This window comes from Pteropus vampyrus, unplaced genomic scaffold, assembly GCF_000151845.1.
Source record: "Pteropus vampyrus isolate Shadow unplaced genomic scaffold, Pvam_2.0 Scaffold522, whole genome shotgun sequence".
In the NCBI taxonomy this organism is placed as follows: Eukaryota; Metazoa; Chordata; class Mammalia; order Chiroptera; family Pteropodidae; genus Pteropus; species Pteropus vampyrus.
The window spans coordinates 312,445-338,389 of record NW_011889303.1 but is presented as its reverse complement, the minus strand read 5'-3'; the positions used below and the strand labels follow the sequence as shown (position 1 = coordinate 338,389).

At 39.3% G+C, this 25,945-nt stretch overlaps 1 protein-coding gene across 1 annotated transcript in view; it reads right to left on the bottom strand.

Annotated features, from left to right (window-relative positions):
* The window catches only part of SYT9 (synaptotagmin 9), a 165,738-nt gene that overhangs the window by 82,182 nt on the left and 57,611 nt on the right, over positions 1 to 25,945 (bottom strand). The window contains exon 3 of the mRNA XM_011383492.2: positions 22,813 to 23,359. Coding sequence (XP_011381794.1) covers positions 22,813 to 23,359 — 547 coding nt within the window. The remainder of the gene's footprint in view (positions 1 to 22,812; positions 23,360 to 25,945) is intronic.

Below are 25,945 nucleotides of genomic sequence, written 5' to 3'. Positions count from 1 at the left end.
AAAAAAATTTTAAGTCCCAACTATAGTTTTCCAGAGCAGGCAATGAAAGATGAATTTAGAGCTGAGAGGAAATATATTTATAACTGCACATATAGTATAAAGAACTTTGGGGCATAGACTCCCAACATTTGTGTATTTACTTAATTATAACATATACATGTAGAAAATTCTGACAAATTATACATAATAAACAGATCTATAAAAGAGAAATAACAAAAGAGAAATAACAAAGATGACATAATATAAATAGAAGTTCTAATATTTTATTCTTACACCTTCCACTTTTGCTTTGGGGATGACTCCACCCAGTAAAAGCTATGAGGACCCATTGCCAAACTACTTATTCTGTGATGCCTCTCTCATCTTTCTAGCTCACGGTAACCTCTGTGCCCTTCATATATTTGTATGAATCCTGCTCTTTAGTGTTACTTCAGTATTTCACAGGTGTATCTCATGTTCCCTAAAACTGCAGGGGACACATACCACATGATCCTACACCATTCCCCACAAGCTCAGGCAAAAATTACACGGTCATCACAGACTTGCTAATGATAGACTCGCTAACTATTTTTTTTAACACTTCATTAAAATATCGTTGACGATACAAAAAGCAGTATATATTTAATGTATAGAAATTGATGAGTCTGAAGATAAGTATATAACTGTGAAACCATTACCACAATCTATGCCACAAACATATCCACCATCGTCAACTGTTCTAAAATAATATCAGTGTTTACCAATTACTTCATTGTTCTTTATTATTTCATGGTTCCACACTTTAAACTATAGACATCTGGATCTTATTGTTTAATTCACCTTATCCATGGATAAAGGCAAGTGAACATTTAATAAAATGCATTCATTGATATCAATCTGAATGTCAGTTGAACAACTTTCTGACGAGTCTATGAAAACCCTCTCTGAATCCCAGCGCAGACGTTCAGGTCGGCTATTTAAACCCAGCTGCCTTGCTGCAAAGACTCATCTCTGCTGTCTCCGATGTGTCTAGACAACAGCTATACAGAAAGTACTGAGATTTTAAGACTGTATGTTTTTATGCTTCTTTAGGAAGCAAAATGCCCACTTTCTCTAAAATCATTTATGTCAGAAGTCTAGAGATCACCCTACTCCGTAAAGCCTCACAACATTTCACAAACATACATTTCCTAAACCCCTCCTGGATGGCCTGTGGAGCCAGTTGGGGTTTGGCCAAATAGCCACACAACTGCTCACCATCTGGGCCCTCTTCAGGCTGGTGGCAGACCTAGACTTGCAAGGAAAGCAAGGGTTGTGGCCTCTCTGCTCCCCTCACCCCATCATGACTCCATCACCCCCACGGGGTTTATCCTCTGGAGAACACATTCACAAACCAATCACTACCAACTCTCCCAAGTGGCAGGCTCTGGCAGAGAGTGGTCGGTTACTCATGATTGTTTCCTTCCTTTCTGCTCACTCTCAGGCCTGACTGACACACTCCCGGTAATGTCTCTAACACAGACAGAATCCTCGAAGCCCTGGGTATTCAAATACCAGCATAACTTTCAAATAAGTCCACTATTTGTCTGAGGATACTTTGCTTAAAAGAGCAGCCAAATGTTGACAAAACAAGGCTTAGGCTCATCTCAAGTTTCCACTTCCATCTTCAGAATCGATGAGGATTCTGGAAAGTGCATCATTAATCCCATTACATCATCTTATTGAAGATGCTGGTGTGGTGTTTATGAAAGCAAATGCTTTCTTTCCCCCATAAAATCAATGATGACAGGCTAAGGCTCTGGGCAGGGAATGAGCAGTCTGCAGCTTCAGTCCGATATATACCTCCCATGTGGGGAGCCTGTAACTCAGAAGCTGTTCTCAAAAGTAGGCCAGCATCCACACTGCATCGCACATTAGGTGACTGTCATCCGACGGGCTGCCCAAAGGCTCAGGACTCTCTTGCGCTGACTGTGGGAGCTTGACCCTGCCGAGGCACATCCCTGGCCAGTTAGCACAGACAGACGGCAGACTCTTGAAAATGTAACCACTGCCCTAAACAACACACAGATAAACTTTATTTGTACTAAAGATCTTCGGCACTATTGAGCTTTTAGTTTCCTTCCCTGCCAAAGTACATGATATTTGACCATTAAAGAATAGATGCTACTTACCACTTTATTTTTTTCAAGGTGCAAAAAAATCTTTAAAAATTATTTTTAAAACCCTGGCTATTCATATGAAAACGCGGCTTTTAAAAGGTGGTCACTTTGATCTGGATGTTTTAAAGACAAGAGCACCATATCATAAAAATCACTGTTTTTATCACCAAGCGGATGCTTACCCCACCCCGACCCCACTCCAGACATGACCATCATTCGCAAAGATATTGAGAGTTAGTGATGGCATCAGGGTCAAAAATCCACTAAAAACAGTTGTTTTATACATTATTTAAAAATGTTTGTAAAAGCTGGAAGTTCCTCTGTTTGTTTTTAGGCAGTGTGAAAATGCACGTAGCATTTATTTTCTCTGTCTTGCCCTGCCCTCACATCTTCTGGAACATTCATGCTCTCAGGTTAAAAGTTGGTAGTGGCAACAATAGCAATGCCAGTCACGAAAGGAGGAGCCGGGGAGTGGGCATGAGGGGAGAGAAGACTGGACCTGAAATAGGACAGAGTGAGGCCTTAGCAATGAGCCTTATGCTAAGGGAGAGGAAGGAAAGTCAGCACAGGCCACAGGCACTGCATTTTAGAGGTATCTATGATGCAGGAGTGAGCTGACGGGAATGCAGGCTTGTGGCCTGAAGGACAGACCAATGCATGTGAGCAGCTCAGGCAGGAGCCGACTTTGGCCATCCATCAAACTGGTATTCCTTAAATGGCTGTCCAGCGTTTATTAGAAGAGAAGTTGACAGTTCTGAGGGAGGAGAGGAAGCAGGTTGTTAGAGGCAGTGCTAGGATCCCCTCCATCATCTGAACAGTCAAGCCTGAAGCTTGCAGTTTACTGGACCCAGATCTTTGGAAGGCAGGTTAGTGAGCATTCACTGCAACTTGAGCTATTTGGGAATGTCATCGCTCTCCCTCGGTGGCTAATTAAAGTCTTATTTTCAACTGTATGTAATATTCTCCTGGAGAGGAATATTGATTAATAGCTTTCTCCATCTCAGTGTTTAGCATTCTTTATTGATTTAGCTCTCTGGACATCTGTCTGGCCAGCCTGTCACTTATTCTGGCTCTGATGTATCATCTATTCAGCAAAAGCTACACTGGGGGAAAAGGTGTTGTGGGTGGTCCCATCGGCGTGAGAGACTCACGGGGTGGAGGTGGGGACCCGCGATGAAAACACCAGGAACACTGATGGCTCTGGTGAGCATGCTAGACAAAATCATGCTACAAACTCATTTTTATCCCAGAGTTGATAAAGGCGTTGTTCAAAGCATATTATATATGAGGACAGATATTTTCAAGTATGGTATAATGGAAAGAGTATGGGTTCTGGGACATGGGCTTTAAACAGGCTGACATTCAAACTTTGCTTTGCCTCTTATTATTTGTATGCCCTTAGACAAATGTTGAACCCCTCTATATCTCCATTTCCTCTTCTGTAAAATGGGCATAATACCTATTTCACATTTGTGAAAATTAACGTAACTGAGCCTGGGGTCTGGCACACCGGATGTGTGTGTTACGCTTGAGTCCCCTCTTCCTCCAGTGGAAACTGGCTGGGACTCCAGCCCCAAGCAGGCACTCAGAGTATGACAGGTTCAACTGCAATGTCACTCACTGTTTCTTGACTACACTGATGATTTATAGGAGAGAAAAACCTTTTGTTTAGTGAGATTTTTGTTTTGTTTTGTATTTCTAATGGGTACACTTAGTACCCAGGAGAAAACCTTGCAGAGGGTTGGTGAGGGAAATGAGAAATACAGGAAGTGAGTGGGGAGAAAAGGGTGATTACTGATTGCTAGGACAGGTACCGGTGGGGTGAAAGCCCAGCCAGGTCTCTGGGAGCTGAGCGAAGGCCAGCCCTCACCGCCCGCAGCCTCTTCCGAAATAAGGAGGAGCCACCCTCGGCAACACGGTGCCCGTGCCCATCTGCGGCAAGACGGCTCTGTGCTCTCTAGTCCGGGCTCTACGCTACTGGCTCCACGTATCTTTCACATTCTGGCAGAGGTTTTTTGTTTTTCTATATATTTTTCATATTGTGGTAAAAGACACATTACCTAAAATGTACCATTTTAGCCATTTCTAGTATGATTTAATAATATTAAGTACATTCATAATGTTGTGCAAGGGTCCCCACTATCTATTTCCACAACTTCTGCTTTATCTCAGACACATTAACCCTTCCCCCAGTCCCCTGGCAACCTTGCTAGAAGTTTTTAAGCCCCGGTGAGGAGAGTAAGTGCTGGTGACAGTGGGCAGAGGCCCAGGTGAAATGTCCTACTCCAAACCCACTCCTGAATTTTGTGACTCCTTTGGAAGCTACTCCCCAAAAGCTGTAGGAGCTCAAAGCCACATCAAGGTGTGTGTCCCCTCTGCCTGAGAGCCCAGCAGCACCCCTTCCTACCCTACCACTGGCTGTGGCCATGTAACCTTCTCAGCTTGTGGAGTTCAGCTTCCCTTTCTTTTTCCAGGATCAAACTGACCTTGACTGCCTTCTCTAACTGCTACAATTGAGAAATACACAGACTGGATGCAGGATCAGACCTGAGGCCCATGCTTGGGTATGAAATCTAAGAGACAGCAAAAGAAAAGCCCATTTTTAAAAAGGTCCAGTTCAATTCCTAAAAACCACCCATCCACAGTCTGAAAATATAGGATTCTCTTCTGTAAAACAAACAACCAAAACAGAGATCTGATAGCTCTTATACCTGAAAGGGATTAAATGCTAAAAATAGCTCAAGGTATTGAGAACGCTGAGGGAACTCATGAAGCAGAGGGCAGTCAAATCTGGCACTGAATGCTAACGAGGGAGGAGTTCTTACAAAATGTTTGGGATCTGTGAGTCACTCGGATCCTCTTCCATTATGTGTAAAAGTAATATTCTTTATCGGCAGTACAATTATAGACCTTACTGTCTAGCCCGCTGTGTTAAAAAAGCACTAAATACCCAGTAAAGGATCCAAAATTGACTTGAAATGAAGGAAATGAACTGTGGATTAGATTCTCTAATGCCTCCCTGTTTTGGGTGAAGCCATGCTGATGGCAAAGTGACATTTGCAGGGCCATCTGGTGACATTTCTTTTTGGGAACAGATTACTAGAGACTGGGGAGGGCGATAGGTTGGTGTAGGGAGCAACACAAGATTCTCGGGTGGCTTCCTGGGGCCTGTGTATGTCTTTGAAGGGGGGATCCCCTATTTTTTTTCTAAAAGAGTAAGGTCAAATTGTAGTTATTAACCATTGCATGGCCTGATGGGCAACTCTTTCTACACTGAAAGTGTTCCTTTTCATGCTGAAAGCGTCCATGAATACGAAATCCAGGTATTAAGGAAAGTCCCTTATTAGGGAATGTTCTCTCCTCCCTCCTCTCACTCTCCCAGGGTGGGAAAATAAATGCAGCTAGAGATAAGTTACTTCTTAAAATTGCTTCCTGCTCTGATATTACAGACTTAGCCTCTGCCAGCTTGCGGTTTCCTCCTTCAGTTTCTGTGGGCTTCCCAGGGCCTAGCCTCAAGCCTGATTGGCAATGTCTGTTGAAAGAACAAATGCTTCACTGGGCCTTGACCATTCCATCATGCTCTGCTCTGAGTTGTTGGTCTCTGTCTCAATATGGCAAAACTCCAAAATTTCCTCTGTTTGGCTTCCCATCTCCTCAACAAGCTGCTGTCTGCATCCTATTGTGAAAGAATAGTCAGATCTTCCTCTCCAGGCCTAAATGGAAGTATCGCATATCTGCAAATTTCCTTACTCCCCAGGGCCGGCAGCATCCTTTATTGCAGAGATGCTCGCCCTAAGATCCCTGAAGCTGCACTAAGAAATCCCCTATGCCTGGCCCTGCAGCATAACCCTACTTTGATTGAAATATTTTCATAAGAACTGTTTGAAAGTAGTATTGGTTAACTGATCAGTGCTGGCTTTTCTTTTGGACAAACTGACTATGACCCCTCAGCCTCCTAAGAGAGAAGAAGCCAAATAAGCTCCCTCTGAAGGCTGCACACTGGACTGGTGTTTGCCAGGGCTGCCTGGCTGCCTGGCTGCCCAGGAAGCACTGGCCTCAGGAAATGTGGACTTGGGAACAAAGCCCTGTCCAGCTCTTCAGGGACAAGAGCCCCAACTGCCTGCAGAGGGGTCCTCTGAGATACACAACTGTGCATTCTGCTTCTTTCCTTAAATTAAAGCAAAGAAGCTGACCAAATTGTGTCGTAACCATATAGAAATTGCAAATGAAAAGCCATGGACAGAGATTATGCAGGAAAGACATACCCAAACTTTAACAGTGGCTGTCTCTGGGCAGAGGGATTACGGGTGACAAAGTATATGAAACAATGGTCTCTAAGACGTTGGCCATCAGAGAGTGAAGACAAGAGATACTTGAATGATAGGAAACAATCGAAGTGAGCCCTACAGTTGCCCCTGCTCATTACCTGGAAAGAATTTTCAAGACACAGCACAGAATGCTGGGAACCTAGGCAGAGCCCAGTGGGCTCCCTGAGATGAGAAAATGAACTTAGGAGTCTGAAAAGGCCAACATGGCTAGAGTTTGCCGGGCAGAGTACCAGAAAGGAGAAAGATGAACAACGAGAGAGCTCCAGTGATCTGATGAAATAAAGATGTATTAAATAGATATACAGTCTTCACGACTGGGAGACTCAATGTTTTTAAGATGTCTATTCTTTCCAAATTGATTTTATAGTCAATGCAACCCTAATCAAAATTCCAACAGGGTGTGTTTTATAGTCAATGCAACCCTAATCAAAATTCCAACAGGGTGTGTGTGTGTGTGTGTGTGTGTGTGTGTGTGTGTGTGTGTGTGTAAGATTGTGTATGTGTGTGTAAATAGATAAGCTGATTATAAAATTCATATGAAAATTTGAAGGACCTAGAATAACCAAAACCACTTTGAAAAAGTAGGACAAAGTTGAAGCACTTACATTCTCTGATTTCAGGACTTATTACAAATCTACAATAATCAAAACACTATGGTATTGGAGTAAAGATAGACAAATAGAGCAATAAATAAAAAAAGAGTCCAGAAATAGAATGGTATATATAATCAACCGATTTTCTTCAAAAGTACAAAAGGCAGTTACATAGATAAAAGGATAATCTTTTCAATGGTACAAGAACAACCAGATACCATTAAAAAAAGAGAACCCTAATCCATACCTCACACTATATATAAATATCACTCAAAGTGGATCATAGCCACAAAATGTAAGAGCTAAAAGTATAAAACTTCTAAAAGAAAACAGGGACTATATCAAACTAAAAAGCTTCTGCTCAGCAAAAGAAACCACTGACAAAACAAAGAGGGAACCAACTGAATGGGGGAAGATATTTGCAAACAACACCTCCAACAAAGAGCTAATATCTAAAATATATAAAGAACTCAGACAACTACAACAAAAAACAAACAATCCAATTAAAAAATGGGCAGAGGACCCAAACAGACAATTCTCCCAAGAAGACATACAAATGATCAACAGACATATGAAAAGGTGCTCAGCTTTACTAGCTATTAGGGAAATGCAAATCAAAACCACAATGATATACCATTTTACACCTGTTAGAATGGCTATTATCAACAAGATAAGTAATAACAAGTGTTTGGACAGATTATAGGGAAAAAAGAGCCCTCATACACTGCTGGTGGGAATGTAAACTGGTACAGCCACTATGGAAAACACTATGGCACTTCCTACACAAACAAACAAAAACAAGAAAAGAATTACTATGTGACCCAGCAATGCCTCCTCTGGGTATCTACCCCAAACATTTGAAAACATTTATCCATAAAGACATATGCACCCCAATGTTCACTGCAGTATTATTCATTTTGGTCAAGACATGGAAACAACTGAAGTGTCCTTTGAGAGATGATTGGATAAAGAAGATGCGGTACATATATACAATGGAATACTCAGCCATAAGAAAAGATTAAATACTACCATTTGCGACAATATACATGGATCTTGAGATTATCATGCTAAGTGAAATAAGTCAGACAGAAAAAGTTGAGAACCAGATGATTTCATTCATATGTGAGATATAAAACTGAAAGCAACAAACGAACAAGACAAACAAACAAAACCTCATAGAGACAACAGTTTAGTGGTTACCAGAGGGAATCAGGGGAGAAGGGAAGTAGATAGGGGGTCAAATATATGCTAACAGATTTGACTTTAGGTGGTGAACACACAGCGCAATATACGGATGATGTATTATAGATTTGTACACTTGACACCTATATATATATATATACACACACATATACATACATATATTTTTTAATTGAAGAAATTATTTAAATTTTTCCCCCATCTACCTCCTCCCTCTCCCATCCCCTCTGGTAACCACTAGTCCATTGTCCACGTCCATGAGTCTCTGTTTGTTTGTCCTGTTCATTTGTTGCTTTTAGGTTTATATCCCACATATGAGTGATATCATGTGATTTTCAACTTTTTCTGTCTGGCTTATTTCACTTAGCATGATTATTTCGAGGTCCATCCATATTGTTGCAAATGGCAATATTTCATCTTTTCTTATGGTTGAGTAATATTCCATTGTATATATGTATCACAGCTTCTTCAGCCAATCGTCTGTCAAAGGACCTTCAGTGGCCTCCATGTCCTGGCCACTGTGAATAATGCTGCTGTGAACATCGATGCGCAAATATCTTTGCGGATATGAGTTTTCAAGTCTTTGGGGTAAATACCCAGTAGAGGGATTGCTGGATCATATGGTAGATCAATTCTTAGGTTTTTGAGGAACCTCCATACTATTTTCCTTAGTGGCTGTACCAATGTGCAGACCCACCAGCAGTGTATGAGGGTTCCTTTTTCTCTGCATCCTCTCCAACATTTGTTATTACTTGTCCTGTTTATTACAGCTATTCTAATAGGTGTGAGATGGTATCTCACTATGGTTTTGATTTGCATTTCCCTAATAGCTAGCGATGTTGAGCATCTTTTCATATATTTGTTGGCCATTTGTATGTCCTCTACGGAGAAGTGTCTATTCAGCTCCTCTGCCCATTTTCTGATTGGATTGTTTTTTTGTTGTTATTGAGTCATCTGAGTTCTTTGCATATTTTGGATATTAGGCTCTTATCAGAGGCGTTGCTAGCAAATATATTTTCCCATTCGAATGGTTGTCTCTTTACCTCGTTGACAGTTTCTTTTGCTGAGAAGCTTTGAGTTTGATGTAGTCCTATTCATTTATTTTTGCTTTTACTTCCCTTGCCTTTGAGGTTAAATTCATAAAATCCTCTTCAAGTCCAATGTCCCTGAGTTTAGTTCTTATGTTTTCTTCTATGCATTTTATTGTTTCAGGTCTTATAATCAGGTCCTTAATCCATTTTGAGTTAAATTTGGACACCTACATAATTTTATAAACTAATGATACCCCAATAAATTTAATTTAAAAAATGACAGGTTTGAACATACACTTCATCAAAGAACATAAATAGGTGGTAGAGATGTTCAACATCATAAATCCTTAGAAAAATGCAAATTAAACTACAATGAGATTTCATTTTATACCTTTTAGAATGTCTAAAATTAAAGACCAACCCTGCTAAGTGCTGGTGAGAATGTAGAGCATGGACTTTTATACACTGGTGGTATGGATGTAAAATGGTATTTCCATGTTGGTAAACTATTTGGTAGTTCCTTAAAAATGTAAACATATACCTACTATATGATCCAGCCATTCTACTCCTAGGTAATTATGCAAGAAAAGTGAAAGCACATGCCTATACAAAGCACATGATAGCAGCTTTATTTACAATAGTTCTAAACTGAAAATCATCCAAATAATCTAATAATAATCCAAATAAGCAATAGACAAATAGTGGTATATCCATGCAATGGAATAGTACTCAGCAATGAAAAGACGGAACTATTAATACATGTAACGACATGGACTAATCTCAAAAAAATTATTCTGAACGAAGGAAGCCAAACGAAACTGAACATATTGTATGGTTCTTATATATGTAAAATTCTAGAAAAATCTCAACTAATTTATAGTGACAGAATCCAGATCAATAGTTGCTAAGGACTAGAGGATGGGTGGCGGGGAGGGGAGATAGGAAGGAATTACAAAGGGGCATTCAGCAAATTTGGGGGGTAACAAATTTGTTCATTATTTGGTTTGTGGTGATGGTTTCACAAATGTATACATATGTCAAGTACCGTCAAAACATATGACTTATACATATGCAGTTTATTGTATACCAATTATTCTTTAATGAAACTGTTTTAAAAAACATTTCTGAAATTTGCTACTGTTCTGTCTATTACCACAACCTGGTGGGAAAAATCATCTCCATCCTGGCCCTCTATAATAGCCTGACCCTTTCCTTTTTGCCCCCTCTTTTCCGTTCTCTGCACTGCAGTCAGAGTGACATTTTAAGAACATAAATCTATTTGTGTCATTTCACTGCTCAAAATCCTTCAAAATTACTCATAAAGTCTCAAAGACTCATTCTTGCCTACAGGGCCCTACTTTTTCTTTCTCTTGCCTGAGTCCTAGTCTCTTTTCTATTTTGTTTCTTCACTTTTAACCACTCTGCTTTCTGCTCCTGGAACTAACTGTTTGTGTCTCGGGACCTGCGCATATGCCAATTTCTTTTGCCTGGGACTTTGCCCTTCTCCAAATGAACTGCTAACCTTCTTTTAGCCCCAGCTTCAATGTTACCTCTTCCAAGTTTTCTTCTTTGATAAACCAGGCCTATGACTCCTTCGCAGCACCAACCACACATATAATTATCTGTGCAATTTTTTTTATTACCTGTCTCTTCTTGAATTCCAATATCCCCAGATAAGCTCCAAGAGAGTAGGGATCATTATTCGATGCCTAGTACATTGCCTGGCACATAGTAGGTATTCAAAAACATTTGTTGAATGACATAGAAAAAGACCTGGCGCTCACTTCCTGACCCAGAACTCATTCCTTGACCTCCAAATAGATGTTTCTCAATCCACTCATGCAAAATCCATCCTCCTGTATCTGACAGCCAAGTGTACTTTTCCTATTGTTACTTAGGTCTCAAATTGGTAAGAATTAAGAAATCTAGTAGAACCATATCTTAAGTACAAAAAACTTCAAAACCAAAGCGCTGGACTTAAAAAAGTTTAGTGATGTTAAATATAGTTAGTTGAATTGGTTTTTTTAAAAAAATTGGTCATGCTCGTTTTAATGATATAATTATTCTGGAAGTTAGATACTAAGATAGTTACAAAGTTAGTTAACAGAGAATGAAACTGAATGGAGATGAGGCTAGAGAGGCAGGGCCTGGTAGGAAAAGAAGTCATAGCTCCCTGCGGAAAGCTGACCATTAATCCAGCACTACCATGTTTTTAGCAAAGCAGTGACCTAGATTCTCAGAGCAGCTGAGTGTGCGGGGCTGGGAAAATCAAGATTGCAAACATGGCCATTTTCCAAAACAGCTTCCTAAGAAACAGTGTACCTTCCCCTCCCTTTCACTCCCCCACTATGTTTATAGACTCCCCTTAATTAGAGCATTTCAGCATGGAAGCATAATCCAATCTGAAAAGAAAATTTCCCTTGAGAGCCATCTGTCAGAATTAGACTACACTTAGCTACTGGACAGTAAGGCTGTATTGTAAATACCAAAGACTACTTTGATTCTCCAAAGGCTCAAAACTCATTTTCCAAGCAAGAAAATGCCAATCCAGGGTACAAGGCTTTCTGTTCAGAAACTGGCTGTTTTGGACATTAATGCTTCCACAGGTAGAAGATCATTAAAAGTGGTCCCAGGGGACATTCTACCTGACTAGTCTCACCTTTCTTCAGAGATGAAGTTATCATCCTTGACAATTCTATTAAGTCTCCTTCGGTTGTTCAGATTTGCAGAAGATTTTTTTTTTTTCATTGAGCTAGATTGTCCCCATATATTTAGTCATGGAGATATCTGACTGTAAGCGGGGAATCAAGTGGAGCCCACTTTGGCTCCCTGTAAAGCCAGCTTCTTCTCAGGAGCATCCAGTTTGCCACTTACACATCTGTTTTTGGTACCCATGGCAAGGCAGCAAGCAGACTCTTTACCAGGAAAGGTGTGTGAAGGATCGGGAATAGGGGGGTGGGGAGGAGAATGTTCCTTCTCTCTTCATCATTTCCCTATATGTCAGAGGTCACATGAGCTAGGGTCTCTCTTGTGTTCCCATAACCCCTTTCCCATTGTTCTGTTCTATCACAGACCAGTGGACCCATTGCGTTCAGGCTAGAGCACCCATTCCTTAGCTGCTGTGAATGTTGGCTGCTCGCAGCCCATGGCTGCATCCTTCTTGGGAGAATTCTCCTCAGCTCATGAAAGCCACCTTAAAAATGACTGGCAAGTTACACCCTCTCCCCTGGGGTGGCCTGCAGCCAATGACAAAGGCAGGTAAAGAGCCCCTTGTCTTAGGGTGGGACACTTCTGTGATACCTTTCAAGCTCCACAGCTGCCTGTGGGGTCAGGCTCGGGGCTTATCCTGAAGCCCCATCTTTGCCTGTCTTTCTCCATGTCCTTAAAGACTTCACTTGAAAGCAGTTCCTCAATAAATTACCTGCAAAAGAATCCGTCTCAGCCTCTACTTCTAGGGAATCCTACTTAAGATACACACACTATATTGGAGCTATTTTAATTTCATTCATTCATTTATTCATTTACTGACTCAAAAAGCATGTATCATCTATCTCTTAGGTTAAATACTGAAGATATAGTCACAGACTGTCTTCAAGGAACATCTAGTCGAGTAGGATAGGCAAGATTAATAGATACTCACAATCCAATGTGATACCTGTTGTAAAGAGGTACACAGAGGATACTTAAGAGCTCACAGGGACACCTTATCTCTTCTCAGTGGATATAGGAAGGGTTTGCTTAATGAGGTGACAGTTAAGCATAGGACTTTAAGAATAACATTTAGTTGAACAGAGAAGAATAGAAAGAAAGGTCATTGCAGACAGAGAACAGTGTGTGTACAGAACAAATACATGAGCGAACAATTACAGGGAATTAGATGGAATAACAGCAGAAATTGGTTGTCCAAAACTTACGGTAGACATTGCCATTGGATCTTGGTCTTATTTGTTGAGCCCTGATATTGCTTCTTAATCCTTCTTAACATAGCTCACAAGTCAGCTATCTTCAGTTGATTAGAATTGGTCCTCAAGATGAAAACTCTTTGCCATCCCTTTTGCATGTATGTTTTTATGTTTATCTTCAACTATAAATCCCCAAATCTACAACTTTTCCTGCATTTGCTCCCATACTTTTCTCATTGATTCCTACAACAAAGAAAATGTTGTGTTGTCCTTTTATCTAAAGCCAGCCCCGCTACTTGAATTTTAGACCCTGTCTCTCCTACCTTTTTAAGGGAACTTGCTCTATAGATTATCTGATGCTTTATATCTATATCTTCAAACTCCATGTGTATCGACTTCTGTTAGCTTTTTTTTTTTTGTCATTTAAGTGTTTATTTTCCCCCTCAAAAGTGATTTTTAAACTTTTATTAATTTATTTTTAATTTACATAGAGTGAAATTCACTTTTTTTTTTTGTTAGATTGTTCTATGAGTTTTGACAAATGCATAGGATCACGTACCCACCACCATAATTACAATAGAGAACAATTAGGTCACTCCTCCAAAATTCCCTCACATTATCTCTTTGTAATCAATCTATTTCCCCACACCCAACTCCTGGAAACCATTGATTTGTTCTCTTTTCTTATAATTTTGCCTTTTTCATAATGTCATATAAATGGAATGAGACAGTATGTAGCCTTTTGAGTCTGGTTTCTTTCACTTATCATAATGAACCTAAGATTCATTCATATTCTTGTGTGTATATGATGCACACATTGTTTTTTTCAATGCCGAATAGTATTCCATTCTATAGATGTAATAGTTGATCCATTTACACAATGAAAGACATTAAGGTTGTTTCTAGTTTTTGGTAATTATGAATAAAGCTGCTATAAATATTCACATACAGGTTCATAGGGACTTTTCTTGTAGATATGTTTTTATATCTCTTGTAAATTTACTGCTTTTTCAAATTCCATCTAAAATAATCAAAACTGGGTGGATTGTATAGAGAAAAGTATCAGCCTTCCCTGCTGTCTTCTTTGAGCTGTGGTATTGCCTCTACATATGTACACAGGAATCCCAACAAAGCCAGTCTGCTTTCTCGGCTTTCTGCTCAGTCCTCCTCTTTGTGCACCCCAAGAAAGTACAAGAAAATGAAATCAGAGGCTGATTTCACACATGAATTTAAGTTGCAAAAACTTTTAACAAAATATTAACAAACCAAATAGCTGAATACACACACACACACACACACACACACACACACACACACACACACACACATTCATGTATGTCCATGTATATGAAAAACAATACATCATGAACAAGTTGGATTTGTCCCAGGAATACAAGTTTTCACCAAAATTAGAAAATAAAGCAGTATAACTTATCACATTGAAAGATAAAAAGCAAAACATGATTATCTCAATAAATTCAGAAAAATTATCTAATAAAATCAAATACTCATTCAAGTTTTCAAACAGTCTATAGTCAATGTCAATTTAGTGGTGAAGTTCAAAGCATTCCTTTTTAAATGAGGAACAAGCCAAGGATTACTCTGTTGGCCTTTGTACTGGCAGTCCTGGTAAATGCAACCAAGCAAGCAAAAGTGATGATTTTAGGGGGAGAAGTCAAAAAAAAAGGAAGGAAGAAGGAGGAGGGAGGAGGAGGGGGTGAAGAGGGAGAAAGACTGGGGAGGAAGAGAAGGAGAAACAAAACTGCTTTCTTCATACATGCTATAATTGTCAGTGTACAAAACTCTAAAGAATCTGTGGTCAATTTATAAGACTTAGAGTGTTTAGGATTACCAAATGCTGGAGAAGAACACAGAAAAGGTAGACTAATGTGCAGCTGCTGGGGTTGTAAACTGGCCAAAACACTTTGAGAGATATATATATCTCAGAAGGATACGTACAATTTCTTTCACATAAATTTTAAAAACAGGCAAAGCTAAACACTCCATTCTAATGTGGTAAAATTATTTTAAAAACAAGGGAATTACAGATATGAAATTCAGTATACTGATTATCTCTGAGGGGACTGTGGGGGTGGAGAAAGGACACACAGGGAGCTTCAAAGAGACTGATAATGTTCTCAATTTCTTCAGTAAAATTCTGAATTGACTGATGTGCATTTTGTTATTTTTAAGTCATACACATACATTATATACACTCTTGTGTGTGCCATATACTTCATTTAAAAAAGCAAATGCTTTGTTCTGGCACCTATACTGGGATGAAAGCTATCAAAGTCTCTTCGTCAGAGACCTGGAGCTTTTTTAATCCCTTTCTTCAGATCTGTTCCACAGTTCTGCCACTTTTCACTCCCTTTGAATAATCCAGACATGAAGGGGATAACATGTCTGCGGGATCGTGAGTGACAAAGTGGGAGTTAGTGGACTCTCATAAAGACACAGCTCATTAGACCCTCCACCCGCATCCACATTACAGAAGGAATTTGGCTTCCTTGTCATCAGCTAGATACCAGGGCTCTTTCTATGGGGCTTTTTAAACCGTTGGTCCCTTAGGATCAGTTATCCAGCCAGCCTTGGTGTTTTCAGCACTACATGTAGTGGTGTACTGGAGCTGGCTCTTATCAGCTGGCACTAGCTTGCTAGAGCCAATGTGAGCATCTTTTGCCAACTCTGCCTTCAGTAATGTCACATTGGTAGCTTGAAATCAGCCCTATTGGGCGTATTTATACCATGGAAATGAACAAATGCTAGAAGTCAGGTCCCCTTCCGATCCCTCTCACCCCAGCCAGTTGTTACACATCTACCAGAATACCACTGATGGTGACAGAGCTATACAATTATATGATAATTACTCAGGACTCATCATGCAATTGAATGAAATAGGACTAAATTAACTTCTTCAGTCACAGAGCCTGCTTAACTCATTTGTATTCAACTATGAGGAGTAAGCATCTTGGGCTCCCCTGAAATTTTATATCCTCCCCTGAGTGGTTCCAGGTGCCTACCTCTACAGGTCTAGAAGTGTCCCCGGGACCCCGGAGACAGAACAGGGTAATTCCTAAATCAGCCACTATAAAATACTGCACCTTGCAATGACTCACAAAGTCTAATTCTGATGGAAATATGAAGTTTTCAAATTCCTAACATTAAAATAAAGTCTATGCTGCCATAAACTATAACCTTACCTTTTCTGAACTGGGATCCATATTGGCAGAGAGGGAATCTCATCACGTCTAGTGATAGCATGTGAGAATGTTGGCATTTCCTCCAAATTAGTTTAGTGAGATGATCATAGGACCCAGAGAAAGTCTCTGAATCAGTCTCTAAGCAGGCCACCAAGAAAGAGATTCCTGAAGTGCTCAATGCCTACTTGCCAGAGAGCTAGTGATGAGCTGGGTATACAAAACATACTAGGAGAACAGACATGAAACATTCACCCAGACCACGAAACTCATGCTCTCCCAACTTTGCCCTTCCCTCAGATGCTATGTTCTCTCTTGTTGGCTGATACATGTCCCTCAAAGGTGCATTACACCATTATTGACTGATCTGGCTTCAGTAGTTGAGAGATTTAGTTAAACTATTGTTTTTACACTCAATAATTACTACTTCGTTTCTTCACAAGAAGGTATGAGAATTTTTATTTGACTGCTAACATTTATAAAACTCATAATCCCCTTGCAGAAATAAAAAAAAAATTGTTAAAAATTAGTTTCTGGGTTCAGCTCTGCATAACAGCCCCCAACCATATCAGACCCAAGAGCCTCGCCGAATTGGCTCCTCATAAGGAGGGAGCTTAATTTTATTCAGCAAGTGCCTACTAGGTATTTCACTTCCATACACCATTCTAGAGGCTGGATATATAGTAGTATACAAGCTAGAATAGTCTTTGCACTCACAGAACTGTCTAATGGAGAAGAAAATTGAACAAGTACATAAAAGAAGGTATGGTGAGTAATGATAGAAGTAAAGAGTGCCATGGAAGCAAATACCAGTAAAATCTATCCTAGTCCAGGGCTCAGGTAAGAGTTCACTGAGGAAGCGGCATTTAAGCCAAGATCTATGATCTTAGCACAAGTCAGCCGGAGAAAGAGAGGAAACAGAAATAAAACCAGCATATATGACAATTTTGAGACACCTTTTCATGAACTGATTGAGTTAGTTGTTGAAAAAGGTAGTCCTAATTCCTATTTGGCCATTATCCAGCTGGCTGAATCTCCTAATGGTCTTCCACCTCAGTTTTATGTGCTAAATGAGGATTTTAGATTACAAGGCCTCTAAGGCTCTTTGTGGCTATTCAATCACAAGGCAAACATATAACATATAAATTACTATTCAGTTAAAACAACTAAAAACTGCTTTTGAACAGGCTTTGAGCAATACGGCACACAGTGTTTCTAGTAATAGGGTGGATGTTCACGGAAACTCCTCCAGGTAAAAATACTGGACTATAAAATCCTTTCTAATGCATAGCAAAGCTGATGGGACTGAAATGAAATTATTCAGTGGTCAGAAACAATAAGAAAGCATAAATCCACAGAGGCAGGTAAGCTCTAGAGCTAGAGCTTAAATGGAGGTAAATGCGAAGCTCTGGTGGTTTAGTGCCTAGGTTTTAGAGGATTGTGGGAGAATCCTGCATAAAGGTGGAATCCTAAAGATTAGGGGTCACATTCTTAAACAAAACAGAACATAAGCGGATGTCGAAGACTCATCCTGTCTTGGACTTGCTCTAGGTAAAGCAAGAAAAAAAATTCTCCACTGCCAGTTTCTAACAATTAATACAAGCCTGTACATATACATCTGGAGCCTATATTTACCCTACTGCTGTTGTCCAAAAACCCTCATGCTCAAAATTTAGTTTCAAGTGGTTCCATGTTGGTGGTTCACCTAGGCATCTGGTAGAAGCAATCACAAATCCTCTCAGAAGGAATATACTATAAACCTAGGGCTTGAAAACTTCAGTTAGTCCTAAGCATCCATGAGGACTGCATCTGCAGATTCCGGTATCTATTTGTGGTTGGTTGAATCCACAGAGGTGGAACCCATGGAGACAGAGGGCTGACTAAGGGACTTGAGTGCCTGCAGATTTTGGTATCCATGGGGGTCATGGAACTAATTTCCCATGGATAATGAAGGATGACTGTACTGACAAAATTCCAAGTTAGATGAGTTCACAATCATAAATTACTAAATATAAGAGACAAGGCATGATAAATTAGTGTCAAAGGAAATGCCAAACAAAAGAATTGGAGTTGCAAAGATTTTAGCTATTGGAGTTAGATATATAAACCATGTATGGAAGAGTAAAATAAATGAAAAATAGAACTAAAAGTATGCTGAAGAAAAAAGAAACTGTGAAAGAAAGAAAATGTGAAAACACATCAAATAATATTTCTACAACCAGAAAAAAGAAAATGGCTAAGAATTTTCCAGAACCGATAAAAGGAACCAATTTCAGATTCAGGAAACCCAATAAATCTCTGTCAGGACAAACAAAAATATATACTCACTTAGCAATGTTTTCCTAAACAGAAAAGCAAGATGTTGAAAGCAGTAAGAAAGAAAAGAAAAATTACGTACAAAGGAATAAATATTAGACTAAATGTTGACTTCTCAAAAGTCAGAACACTATAGAATGATAGCTTTATGATTCCAAAATCAGAGTATTTGAAAGTTTTATGCCCCTAAATTTTTATACCCAGAAAAACAATCTTCTAAGAACAATAGCAAAACAAAGACATTTTCAGGAGCTGTGGCTATTGGTTAAAGGTTATTGCCAGCCTATGGAAACCCCAAATAAAGTATCTAGAGAAATAAATATCTCAACTTCACTTTCTTCCTTTCCTCATTGTATTAATCTAACCAGAAGACAGAAACTAAGGGAGTTCTTTTCAGTTTGAAGAAAAATAAACAAAAACCCCAAAGCCTCCAGGGGCTCTGAGCAGAACAAAATTGAAAGTATCCAAAATAATACCCCCAACCAATTTTATAAATCAAGAATCACATTGATCTCAGATAAGGACCAAACAAGAAAGTAGATTACATGTATCACTCATGAGCACAGATGCAAAAAAAATGCTAAACAAAAAACCAGTAAACTGAGCTCAGCAATGTATAAAACAGGTAATAGTATGATCCCAATTGAGATCATTCTAGGAATATAAGAATGGCTCAGAATGAGAAAATTTGTTAATTTAATTGACCAAAGCAGCATATTAAAGGGGAACGAAACCTCACATGATCATAGCATTTGATAAAAACAACTGATTGCGATAAAGTCTTAGTCAACTAGGAATAGAGGATATATTCTTAATATTATAAAGACAGCCATAAAATGTCTACAGCAAAATTGTATCAATGCAAATGTTAAAAACATTCCATTTAAAATAACAAGTCAAAGATGATTACTACCATAATCATTATTCAGCATTGTACTGAAAATCCTAGTCTGTGCACTAAATTTTTTAAAAAATAAAAAGTGTACAAATTAGAAAGAAACTATCATAATTCACATGACTGATTACCTAACAAAGAAAATTCAGAGGACTCCACAATCCAATTATGAGAATAAAAGTTTTGCAAGATTGACAGAATATAAATGTATAAAATGTAAACTGTCTTACTATACAGCAGCATTAGTTAGAAAACACAATTTTAGAAAAGATACTATTTAAAATAATAAAAAGGTACTTAGCAATAAATCTAACAACAGACATGCAAGATCTTCATGTAGAAAAGACGGTCTACCCTGGCAACCAAGGAAATACAAATTATATACCATTTTACAAGCGTGCACACACATATAGAGAGGGGCAACTGTACAAGTTGGTCAGGTCAGAAGGTAGAGCATAAGGAACTACCAAATCTCATCAGTGGGAGGATCAATTTGTACAGCCACTGTGGAAAAGAACTCGGCATTGACTAGAAAAGCTGTACCTGGCCTCTATCAGGAGTATGCCCTAGAGAAATTATTGCATCTGTGAACCAGGAGATGTGCACAAAAACGTTCTCTGCAATGTTATTCAGAATCACAAGGACCTAATAACAACCTACATGTCATTATTAAGACGACTAAGTTATCATATATAACACAATGGAATATTATATAGCAATAAAAATACATAAACCACAGCTCCATTCGTCAACCTGACTTGGAAAAAAGAAAAAAGAGCTAAGAAAAACTGAAAAAGACAAAACCAAACCATACATTGTCTTACAAATGTCTATAAATAAAATTCAAGACAGTGGTTTCCTCTGGGCAGGAGTGGATCTAGAGAGAATGTGATGAGGGAAAACAACCCAAGGGTCACCAAAGTACTGGTGATGTTCCACTCTTTACCTGAGGGGTGGGCTCATGCCTGTTCATTTAATTATTTCCTCATTTCCTGGTATGTGTACATTATATACACACATGCTATAACACACGTTACATACATGTTATATTATAAAAACGAAACCTTGTCAAATCTCAGACTTTCATTTCAGTCTCTATACAAAAGTCGCATTCGAAAAAGCACAGTCAACACAGCCCTGAAAAATAATTTTTAGTGGAATTTAAAAAATATATGGCAGATTATAAAATAATCTGTAATCTCATTCTCAGGACCTCCTCTCTCCTGCTGGTCATTCGAGACCTAGATCAATGCTTAGAATATCTATTGTTTTCTCTGAGGAAACAAGTGAGAATTTTGAGACCTTTAGTCTTATTGGTTTTCCTTCTCAATGAGTAATTTCACATTCTTCTCAAACTCTATGGAAATCGAGGCTTCTCCAGCAGACAGGGAACTCTTAATCCCAGGATAGTGCTCAAATGGCCATGACCTCAGGGGCAGAAGGTCCTGCAGGCTGCTGTTCTGTGGTCTCATCCCATGGGAAACTGCTCTAAAAGATGTTCTCACTAGAAATCAGCCTTATCCAGATTTTTATCGGCCATTGTCTACTCAGTGTTCCTCTCTACACAAAGCCTCTAGAAGACAACTCACAGCAGGATCCCTGTTGAGCTTTTTAATAACCACTCCAGCTATTTTATGGAATTCATTTGTCAAAAAATATACATTGATGTCACATTAGATGGTAGGACCAATCTCTCTTGACCAAGCCTCATCACTGTCGGTCGGCAATGTCTCAGCTTATACCCAAGGGGACTTGGTAAATACTCCAGTGAGAGGGTTCATTTTTTGAGCCAGTATAAGCAGCCTGCCCATTTTGTGTCTTTAAAGTTTCTCATGCTGCCTCCTGAGTTTGGCAATTGGGATTTAGGATACGTATAATCCTTACTTCCCCCGGAATCATTTTTTGGTTTACTGTTATCACAACCTTTCGAGATTGAACCAATCTGTTCCTTCCCCAATCTCTCAAATCACTTTAGTTTTATCACCCAAGGTTCTCTGCATGTTTTCCAGCTCCTTCTTTTCTTTACTCATCATTATAATAAAGGCCAGCAACGCTCACATGCTATATACTTCACTTATCTGAACAGCAGGACAAAGCTGGCACTAGTATCTTACGGCATGTGAAGAGAAGGTGCCCAAGTATGGGTGAGTCCCCAGTTCACAAAGTGGCCAAGGTTGAGAAAGTACTAGTGTGCTTATCTGGTCACTGGGCAGAGAATTTGTGTGTTCCCTCCCTGAGCAGAGTGAGAGCCTTTCACTAAATGGGCTCCAAACTCAAGCTGGATCACGGTCTCAACTGAGTAAGGATTATGGTGCTTGGTGTCTTTAGATGCTAAGGCAGAGGAAGAGGAAGAGGAAGAGAAAAGCCTCAGAAGGGCCCATATTCCAGAAGATGAGCTAATAAAGTTATCTGAGGGATTTGGACAGGTGAAAGAAACAAGTGGCTTTAAAATATCAGAGTTATCTAAGAAAGTCCAATTTTCATTTCTATTTCAGGTACGTCAATACACCTCTGCAGGATAATGAAAAGGATATAAATGGAGTAAAAATATCACCACTGCAATCTCACGTTGAAAATGCATACATGGATATATGGCATCACCGTATAGCACTTCTGCCCTCTCTCTCTGGAGCTCTAAATTGGATTTGACCTTCTACAGATTAGTTTTGCCAATATCTGTAGATACTTTCGAACTAATCTTCTTATAACTTTGATTCTATATTTGAATATGTGGTGCCAACGCTTCTCAACCGTTCTCACTTCTGGGGCTAAAGCTGAAGATCTAATTACGAGACATACTACTGAGCTGACCTGAGAAATGGGCAAGGACTTAATGCTCTTAGCTGCAGACTACAGTTAATAGGATGCCAGGATCCACTTAGCACAAACAACCGAAAGCTCTAAAGAAAATGTGGTAAGGGGGGGCAGATAATATCTACTGTCTATTAGTGGATAAATAGCTAAGAATTAGCAGAAAAGAGAGCATGTTATTCTTCAATATTGTTTTCATGAACAATTCTTGGAAATTTCAAAATGAATATTGTTAAATATGTTTCTAGAAAGGTACAAAGAGGTTCTGAAGCCACAGCTATATATGTATTGACATGAATTTTATACTCCAAATAAAATAAGGTATAAGTAATTTGTTTCATGCTAAGCAGCAGCCCTCTCCCCCCGCCACCAGAAAAATGAAGAAATGCTGGACTTACATTGGTGACATATTCTATATCCTTCCAAAGGATGCACTCCCTGGGGAAATCGGCCAAGTCTAAGAAGTGATCCACCACCACTTGGCCGATTAGGTCATGGCGAGAGAACCTGTCAAAGTCGTACACAGAGAAGTGAAGCTTCCGGGCTGCAAGGTCATTGTAGGGAACCGGAAACAAAAACACTTCATCAAACACAGGGTTCAGCGTCTTTCTGTGAACTTTAGTCTGGTGTTTCGTTTTCCGATCGGGAAGCAAATAGATCTTGACGTAAGGATCTGAAGTCCCAGAAAAGTCCTTGGCGGGCAAATTGACAGCTTTGTGAATCTTCACTATGAGCTGCTCTAAGTCACAGTCATATTTTAAAATGAAGTTCAGTTTCCCACAGGCTTTGCTGTTACTCCTTCTCCCATCATCATTATCCAATGACCTCTGCTTATATAACTCTGGTTTAATTCGACCAATTCCAGTCAACTGTTCCTGTTTTTGAAGCTGCTGGATATTGAAGTCTGGGTTTGACAGGTTGAGTTGTCTTCGGATTGAATTACGCCTTCAGTGAAGAGCAAGACAGAACAAAGTTATAACCTCATTAGCTACAGGTCTTTCAGAAACTTGTGCCTGGGATGTAGGCAGACTGTTAAGCATTGTCAATAGCTGAGATCTGTGGGCTGTTTTTGGTTGTTTGTTTGGTTGGTTTTGTTTTGCCTAAATTCAAAAGGCTCATCAGTGTGAATAGCTGCTCCCCAAGGCTTGAGAAGTAGGAAATGAACTTACCGCATGTGACCTTGGAGCTTTAAAGGTTTAATGCACTTTTAAAACTAATATGCCATTAAAAAAGCTTTATTTGGCTGGTAAAATGTAAAGATTTGCTCAACTGGTTTAAAAATAAAATTATTCACTTTTAAATATAATATAATCCTGAAATTGAAATAGTTAGCTGTGTTTTCTTAAGAACAATAAATCTTTCTCTAAATTACACAGAATTTCCTGTCAGTGGCTTATAGCTTTAAAAGGATGTAAATTATTACTAGTTCACATCAAATCATTCATCACAAGAACACAGTTTTGCTTGTGTGAGAATGTATATGACAGGGTGTGACTGCTTGTAATGGACCACATTGGCTCTAACAGGTGCAAGTGACAGCTCTGTGATTTTGTTACTGTTATACCACATAGGTGATCGTTGATCAGGAGGAAAGGTTTTAGTTCTGTAATAAACATTTTAGGTAAAAAAAAAAAAAAAAAAAACTGAAGGTAAGTTACTATAAAAGTATGTAAGATTCAGTTAGAGAAGGTTGGATACTGATATTTGTAAATTAAATATTTGCTTACAGAATCTACTCTTCACCCTATAAGCTTATCGGTTTGAGTTAGAAGTTTCCCAGAAATTCTCTTTGAAATGTGCATTATCTGGTGAGTCTTTACAAACTGAGAGTAGTCATTACATATAAGATTGTTTCTAAGGCCAATTTTGTTTGTTTTTAGCTCAGAGTTCAGAGTCATTATACTGAATTCTTTGTAGTCTCTCAATAACTTTAATTAAAATAGCCTCTCTTCACCAAAAGGTCAAAGGGAACAGCTGAGCTGTCTCTGAGGGACTGGTTAATAGTTAGAAAGGCAGAGTAAACATTTGAGTTTGTATTCCTTTTCTTTCTCAAGACTATTTTATGAAATAAAGATGTAAAATGGGATTAATAGACCCTGAAACATGTTTAAAATTATTCTCCCTTGTCATACAGATGTTATTATGTTGAACATTCCTCTTCATCCTAAAATACATTCCTAGTCACTAATCACCCACATGGTACAAGAGCACAATCACAGAGCTGTCGCTTGTACCTGTCACAGCCAACACAGACCACCATAAGCAGACACACCCCAGGCACATACATTCCCACATGTACAAAAACTGTGTGGTCTAAAGGTTTCTGTTGTGAGATTTTAATTTCCTTCAGAGAAATCCAAAATTTCAAGTTTTCTCTGTCTCTTATGATTTTCCAGGGGGAGGAAGAGAGTCAGGGGATGCTATTAAGCACCTAAAACTGGCTCTCTGTGCTATTGCCAGGTCATTCCCTTGTCCAGATATTGCACCTCTGCAGTGCTAAAATAGAGCCTTAGTCTTGCTCGTTTGGGACCTCTGGGCAGAAAGGTCTGGCAGGGAGCAGCAAGTATCCAGCCCTATGCAGAGGCCATAAAGGGCTGGTACCAGCTCTGGCTTTCTCCGTTGATTTTTCTCTCCAGGGTGGATTCAAACGAGGAACATACTGGGGTCTAAAGTCAGTTCCCATCTATGATGGACCATTCTGGGAGCAGTTTAGTGATGCTGTTTAAACACTAAAGGAGCTCCATCAAGACCCACTGGATGCCCATTCTCTGCAACGTCTGTGATGGGACACCAGTCCTGTGTCTACACCAGCCCCTGCCACGCTGCTGCCACTTTTCTCCTGAGGTGGTCGCTGAGCAGACTCTCTGTGCATTACAACTTACCTTCATTTTTTTTTAGTAATGGCTTTAGATTCATCACAGCAACATTTTGTCTTAACCCTTACCTGTAGGATTAAGCCTGCCATTTAAACTTGTATTTTAAAATACATGAATTTGGCTGCTTAGCAATGGAACATATTCTGTTTTACTTGTATATTTTCTTAGACATGAAATTTGAAGAGAATTAAGTCCTACCTGCTCTGCTCTTCCTAAGTGCAGTGGATAGCCAGGGGGTAGAGGGAGTGGACTAGGGAGAGAGTTATGAAGAGATTTGTACTTCAAAGAACAAAACCAGATCCCATTCCCTGAGAACACAGTTGCACAAAATGCCTCTATTCAAAATTGCAACGCGACAGATCTTTTTAAAAACCAAGCACAGACATAAATACTATTATCCACCCAAATGTATTACATGATGAGTTTCATTCTCGACACTTTTCCCTCATTCAGAATCACACTTACTATTGCAAAAACATTTGTTGTTTGTTCAACAAACAAATGTTTTCCAGTCAAATCCAACTGTAAGGTAGTGGCTTAAAGCAGAGAGCAAAGACTGTATGTAACAGGCCAGGACAGTCCTCACTCTCTGGGGTTCTTTTTCAATCGCTTTCACATTCTTTTCAGGAGAGAGTTAGCAGTTTCTGGAATTGGT